At 46.6% G+C, this 7,500-nt stretch overlaps 1 protein-coding gene across 3 annotated transcripts in view; it reads right to left on the bottom strand.

Moving 5' to 3' along the window:
• LOC139420319 (zinc finger homeobox 4) overlaps positions 1-7,500 on the bottom strand; it is a 137,113-nt gene that overhangs the window by 60,369 nt on the left and 69,244 nt on the right. For all 3 annotated transcript variants that reach the window (XM_071170286.1, XM_071170283.1, XM_071170284.1), the window contains exon 6: positions 4,536-4,770. In XM_071170286.1, the coding sequence (XP_071026387.1) occupies positions 4,536-4,770 (235 nt within the window). The remainder of the gene's footprint in view (positions 1-4,535; positions 4,771-7,500) is intronic.

Raw genomic sequence — 7,500 nt, forward strand, 5'->3', positions numbered from 1 at the left:
TAGGGCTGGTTCATAGGGCTAGTTCATAGGGCTGGTTCATAGGGCTGGTTCATAGGGCTGATTCATAGGGCTAGTTCATAGCGATAGTTCATAGGGCTGGTTCATAGGGCTGATTCATAGGGCTAGTTCATAGGGCTGGTTCATAGGGCTAGTTCATAGGGCTGGTTCATAGGGCTAGTTCATAGGACTGGTCCATAGGGCTGGTTCATAGGGATAGTTCATAGGGCTGGTTCATAGGGCTGATTCATAGGGCTAGTTCATAGGGATAGTTCATAGGGCTGGTTCATAGGGCTAGTTCATAGGGCTAGTTCATAGGGCTGGTTCATAGGGCTAGTTCATAGGGCTGGTCCATAGGGCTAGTTCATAGGGCTAGTTCATAGGGCTGGTTCATAGGGCTGGTTCATAGGGATAGTTCATAGGGCTGGTTCATAGGGCTGGTTCATAGGGCTGGTTCATAGGGCTGGTTCATAGGGCTAGTTCATAGGGCTAGTTCATAGGGCTGGTTCATAGGGCTAGTTCATAGGGGTGGTTCATAGGGCTGGTTCATAGGGCTAGTTCATAGGGCTAGTTCATAGGGCTAGTTCATAGGGCTGGTCCATAGGGCTGGTCCAGAGGGCTGGTCCAGAGGGCTGGTTCATAGGGCTAGTTCATAGGGAGATAAACAGTCTAATGGAGCAGCACTACATACACAGATACACTCTCAGAAGCAACTACTGCACAATCAATCCTTTTCGCTTCAGATTTTTCGTCTCTTAACGTTTAACACTACATTTCATGTTTTTTTCCTTCAATAGCATAACAGTGTCTCTGTCACTGTTTCAAACATTATCTATCAGCCATTAGTTTCATCTTAAAACTGAGGATGGAAAAACGTTTTGTCCTGCATGTACATCTATGTTAATGTTCTCATAGCAGCTCTATTCACCATCTAACTCTGTTATGCAAACACGGGGGGGAAAACAATCATCTCATTTGGACTAACAACTTTTGGCCGCTGTTCAAAGCCAGACAACAAAATGGCTGAACTCTCTGTGTCATGTTGTGGAGGAATTAATTCTCCCTGTCTGGGATCTAAACTGGCATTCTCTATCAAGTCAATTTCCTTAAACTCTGCTGATTCTCCATAGGGTAGGAGGATTCATAAACACATACACACACATGAAGGACGTGCACACACACACATGAAGGACGTGCACACACACACATGAAGGACGTGCACACACACACGAAGGACGTGCACACACACACATGAAGGACGTGCACACACACACATGGGTACAGAACATGGGCGGTGAGTGTTTTTGTTTCACGTTTTTATGGGGAAACCATTTTAACAAGCTCAAGTGTGTGTAAAAAGCTGCGTTGGCCGGCTCTTAGATTACATTGATTTACAAATGGGGGAACTCCACTTAAAACTCATGTTTAACCACATCACACTCACATGCTCACTCACACGCTCACAAACACACACACACACTTAGCTCTATGGTGTTTACCTAGAGTAAATGAGGAGACAACTGGGGAATGACATGGGGAGTTACCGTCACCTAGGGACAACGGGCAGTGAGAGATTCTCAGACACACCCACACGAAGCGAGACATGTTGATTACTACACTGCCAACTTACTGAGAAGTCACACGGAAAGGGATGGGAGAGAGAGTGAGATAAATACCATTTTCTCGACTACAGTGACTCTCGTCCACCTTCCCTAGCCCCACATACAGATAGAACAAGTCCCATTAATTAGACAATAAAACCAGCATCAAACCTATTTCATGAAATCCACTCACAGGTATAGTCCTGAGCAATAGCAAGCTGTTATTCCCAGTGTGCCAGAGTTCTGCTTTAACAGAAAGACACCTCTCAGCACTTCAATAAATATGGTTCATACCAACCAGTAACTAACCAATAGAAACTGTACAGGACAGGAGTTATGCAGCAGCAGAAACAAATGCTAAACTCACATGTACATAATCATCCACATGTACATAATCATCCACATGTACATAATCATCCACATGTACATAATCATCCACATGTACTCAGTCTGTTCCCTATAGGCAATTATACAATCACATCTGCTCCATTGCAAAGAAAGTTCAGGTATTCTGAAAGGCCTGAAATGAATATCCACACTTCTCTCCAACTGTCTCCTTTATAGTGTAAAAGGAAACAGGTAAATCAGTTTTACTAGGTACTTGGTGAAATAATACCGCGGTTCCCAAAAAATGATGCAGTATGGGTAAAAGCAGGGCATCCAAGAACGTGCCCGGCAGCGTCAACTCAAACCCCACACATCCTCCTTAGTGGAAATGCACTATGTGGCATACAACTGGGGGTATATAACCCCCCTCCCCCTCCCCCCCCCAAAAACAATTTGTTTAACAGTGGAACATTTGAAAAAAATATTTGCATAGTAAGTTGTGGAGGAGACCGAAATGGACAGGAGCAGAGATTGAATGGAGAAAAAAAGTGTGTGTGTGTGAGTGTGAGTGAATGTGTGTGTGTGTGTGTGTGTGTGTGTGAGTGTGTGTGTGAGTGTGAGTGTGTGAGTGTAAGTGAATGTGAGTGTGTGTGAGTGTGTGTGAGTGAGTGTATGTGAATGTGTGTGTGTGAGTGTGTGTGAGTGTATGTGTGTGAGACAGAATCAACTTTTAGGGAGAATAGGGGTGTGTGTGTGTTAAAAGGCACAGTAATGATTTATCTATCCTGGCTTGTCTTGTGGACCCAACTCCCTTGTGGACCCAACCCAAATCTGAATCACCTGTGATCCACTTCTAATTAAAACCAAACGTATAAACGGCCTACTTCTCTCTCAATATGGCAGCTCTCTCTTCTTTTCTCCATACGGTCAAGGCTGTGTGTGTGTGTGTGTGTGTGTGTGTGTGTGTGTGTGTGTGTGTGTGTGTGTGTGTGTAGAGAGAGCTGCTATCACATGTGGTTCTCAGTACTGGACACATCTGGTTTGCGGGTCCATATATAAACAGGACACTTTGGGGAGCACAGATTAATGTCTAACACACACACACACACACACTAAAAGTGCACTGGAATGCCATTCAAAACGTGTTAGCCGTCCCTCCCGACAGGTCAAGCAAAGCAAAAACAAGTTAAGCACTCATTTCATTGTGCCGGATTAGCATAGGAATGATTATATAATAGACTATGACTGTGTCTTCTGGTTTAAATTACAGCCCCCACCCTCTACACCGTAACCCCCCGACTCAAAGAAAACCATTCATCTTTTTTTTGTCTCTCAGAATGTTTTACAGTTCTGCTACACTTATTAGTGGCTGGCAGACCCTGGGCTTTTAAATGAAAGCCAAATTGCTTTGGTCATGAGAAAGGAAATGAAGGCTCACTCCAGGGAAAGACGTGTATGTGTGTGTGTGTGTGTGTGTGTGTGTGTGTGTGTGTGTGTGTGTGTGTGTGTGTGTGTGTGTGTGTGTGTGTGTGTGTGTGTGTGATCCTCCCAAAGGCAGAGTTTCATAAGTCTGGGATGCCTGGGATGTCCCCGCACAGGGGACGGCAGAGTGTGTGTGTGTGTTGGTGATATAAGCGTAGCACCATAATGGGAACAGCGTGCGCATTTTGGGGAGATTAGGTGGACTGCACTGCCTGACTCAAAAGACGTGATCTGAGTACGGCGGGTGAGAGGGATGGAGACAGGGAGCGAGGGTTGGAGAGAGAGAGGGAAGGATGGAGAGAAGAAAGGAGGGAGGGATGGAGGGAGAGAAGAAGGGAGGGAGGAATGGAGGGAAGGAGGGTGGGACGGAGGGAGAGAAGAAGGGAGGGAGGGAGGAATGGAGGGAAGGAGGGTGGGACGGAGGGAGAGAAGAAGGGAGGGAGGGAGGACTGGAGGGAGGAATAGAGGGAAGGAGGGTGGGATGGAGGGAGGGATTGATGCTAAATAGGTAGTTAAATTGTTAATCAAATAGCTACCTGGACTATCTGCATTGACCCATTTTGCACTAACTCTTTTGACTCATCACTTACACTGCTGTTACTGTCTATTATCTATCCTGTTGCCTGGTCACTTTATCCCTACATATACATGTATATATCTACCTGCATTGCCTCGTACCCCTGCACATGGACTCGGTACTGGTACCCTGTGTATATAGCCATGTTATTGTTACTCATTGTGTATTTATTCCTTGTGCTATTTTTATTAATTTCTTTCAATTTTTTTCTCTCTGCATTTTTAGGAAGTAAGCATTTCGTTGATTACGAAGCATGTGACAAATAACATTTGATTTTATTCGATGAGGGAGGGAGGGAGGGAGGGAGGGAGGGAGGGAGGGAGGGAGGGAGGGAGGGAGGGAGGGAGGGAGGGAGGGAGGGGTAGATGAATGTGGTGGTAAATTGTTTTGGGAGAGATGGAGGAAGAGATGGTTTGGTTGTGGTAGCAGGAAGGAACGGGCGTGGGTAAATAATGATAGAAACAAGGACTTAGACTAGTATGCTGTGGGTCCAAGTCCCATGTTTCAAATCAAATCCAAGAAAACCCATATAAAAACGACTAAACCATTACCTTGTTGTTGAGGGCAGTCTTTGACGTGGTAGAGTTGGTGTAGATTCAGGCCATCTTCCTCTCCTCCCAGTCCCTGCTGGTGGAGCTGTAGCTTCCTCAGACCCTCGTTCTGCTGGTGGCGGGGGGAGCGAGCGTGCTGCACCAGGTTCAGACAGGCCTTGGTGGAGTAGTCACACAGGGCACAGTAGTACACACACTGCTCACCGCTGCACGCACTCTCCTGCTTCTGCAAGTGCTGTAGGAGAGAGGAGGAGAGAGTAGAGAGATTGTTAACATATGTATGAGAAATAGCTTTTTGATTGATGGTCAAGGACAAAGGTGCAGACAGCAAACTTGCCTATACCTGAAGCACAGTATTCTGGGACTCACTATTATCTAGTAGGACAAAAACAGTAGAGCCAATGTTTAAAATGTAGGAAAGAGAAATCAACAAAGGATATTTCTGAGCGGACAGGAAAACAAATCCAGTGTGCTTAGAAGAATGAAAGGATGGTAATAAACTGATGGAAGAAAAGCCTGATGGTACTGACAAGAAGGAGAGGATGAACAAAATGAGGAGAGGAGAGACTCAAGTCAGGAGAGGAGAGACTCAAGTAAGGAGAGGAGAGACTCAAGTGAGGAGAGGAGAGACAAAGTGAGGAGAGGAGAACAAAGTGTGGAGAGGAGAGACAAAGTGAGGAGAGACAAAGTGAGGAGAGGAGAGACAAAGTGAGGAGAGGAGAGATCATGTGAGGAGAGGAGAGACAAAGTCAGGAGAGGAGAGATCATGTGAGGAGAGGAGAGACAAAGTGAGGAGAGGAGAGACAAAGTGAGGAGAGGAGAGACAAAGTGAGGAGAGGAGAACAAAGTGTGGAGAGGAGAGACAAAGTGAGGAGAGGAGAGACAATGTGAGGAGAGGAGAGACAGAGTGAGGAGAGGAGAGACAAAGTGAGGAGAGGAGAGACAATGTGAGGAGAGGAGAGGCAAAGTGAGGAGAGGAGAGACAAAGTGACGAGAGGAGAGATAAAGTGAGGAGAGGAGAGACAAAGTTAGGAGAGGAGAACAAAGTGTGGAGAGGAGAGACAAAGTGAGGAGAGGAGAGACAAAGTGAGGAGAGGAGAGACAAAGTGATGAGAGGAGAGACAAAGTGTGGAGAGGAGAGACAAAGTGAGGAGAGGAGAGATAATGTGAGGAGAGGAGAGACAAAGTGAGGAGAGGAGAGACAAAGTGAGGAGAGGAGAACAAAGTGTGGAGAGGAGAGACAAAGTGAGGAGAGGAGAGACAATGTGAGGAGAGGAGAGACAAAGTGTGGAGAGGAGAGACAATGTGAGGAGAGGAGAGACAAAGTGAGGAGAGGAGAGACAAAGTGAGGAGAGGAGAAATAATGTGAGGAGAGGAGAACAAAGTGTGGAGGGGAGAGACAAAGTGAGGAGAGCAGAGACAAAGTGAGGAGAGGAGAGATAATGTGAGGAGAGGAGATATAATGTGAGGAGAGGAGAACAAAGTGTGAAGAGGAGAGAAAGTGTGGAGAGGAGAGACAAAGTGAGGAGAGGAGAGACAAAGTGAGGAGAGGAGAGATAATGTGAGGAGAGGAGAACAAAGTGTGGAGATGAGAGACAAAGTGAGGAGAGGAGAGACAAAGTGAGGAGAGGAGAGACAATGTGAGGAGAGGAGAGACAAAGTGAGGAGAGGAGAGACAAAGTGATGAGAGGAGAGACAAAGTGAGGAGAGGAGAGACAAAGTGAGGAGGGGAGAGACAAAGTGAGGTTAGGAGAGGAGAGACAAAGTGAGGAGAGGAGAGACAAAGTGAGGAGGGGGAGACAAAGTGAGGAGAGGAGAGACAAAGTGAGGAGAGGAGAGACAATGTGAGGAGAGGAGAGACAAAGTGAGGAGAGGAGAGACAAAGTGAGGAGAGGAGAGACAAAGTGAGGAGAGGAGAGACAAAGTGAGGAGGGAAGAGACAAAGTGAGGTTAGGAGAGGAGAGACAAAGTAAGGAGAGGAGAGACAAAGTGAGGAGGGGGGAGACAAAGTGAGGAGAGGAGAGACAAAGTGAGGAGAGGAGAGATAATGTGAGGAGAGGAGAGATAAAGTGAGGAGAGGAGAGATAATGTGAGGAGAGGAGAGACAAAGTGTGAAGAGGAGAGACAAAGTGAGGTTAGGAGAGGAGAGACAAAGTGAGGAGAGGAGAGACAAAGTGTGGAGAGGAGAGACAAAGTGAGGAGAGGAGAGACAATGTGAGGAGAGGAGAGACAAAGTGAGGAGAGGAGAGACAAAGTGAGGTTAGGAGAGGAGAGACAAAGTGTGGAGAGGAGAGACAAAGTGAGGAGAGGAGAGACAAAGTGAGGTTAGGAGAGGAGAGACAACGTGTGGAGAGGAGAGACAAAGTGAGGAGAGGAGAGACAAAGTGTGGAGAGGAGAGACAAAGCGAGGAGAGGAGAGACAATGTGAGGAGAGGAGAGACAAAGTGAGGAGAGGAGAGACAGTGTGAGGAGAGGAGAGGAGAGACAAAGTGAGGAGAGGAGAGACAAAGTGAGGAGAGGAGAGACAAAGTGTGTTAGGATTCACAGTGCGTGTGAGAGGTTTTGTGTGAGTGTGTGTATGTACCTAGCTGAGCTTCCTAAATCTACTCTTCAAACAAAGTACTAAAACTAAGAACACAAAAGTCATAAGACTAAGAGTGTGTAGAGGCAGAGCTGTTTTGTGTGTGAGAAGCATGTTCTCCAGCTCTAGTTGTTATTATGAACAGCAGGGAAGGTGTTGTCAGTTGCAAGCTTGAATTTTGACCAACTCTCCTACCCCCTACCCTAACACGCTTGCCCTCCACTAACACACCCCCCCCAATACCACCCCTCCCCCCAGCCTCATACATCCGGGGAAGCCAAGCATATCAAGTGTGTCTCCATAGCTGGCGACCTAATGAACAATGGGCAGAAACAAAAGGCCAGGCTAGAAGCTTGATTAACTGATCCTCTGATAGAATACAGA

The sequence above is a fragment of the Oncorhynchus clarkii genome, chromosome 11 (assembly GCF_045791955.1).
Source record: "Oncorhynchus clarkii lewisi isolate Uvic-CL-2024 chromosome 11, UVic_Ocla_1.0, whole genome shotgun sequence".
NCBI classification, from domain to species: Eukaryota; Metazoa; Chordata; class Actinopteri; order Salmoniformes; family Salmonidae; genus Oncorhynchus; species Oncorhynchus clarkii.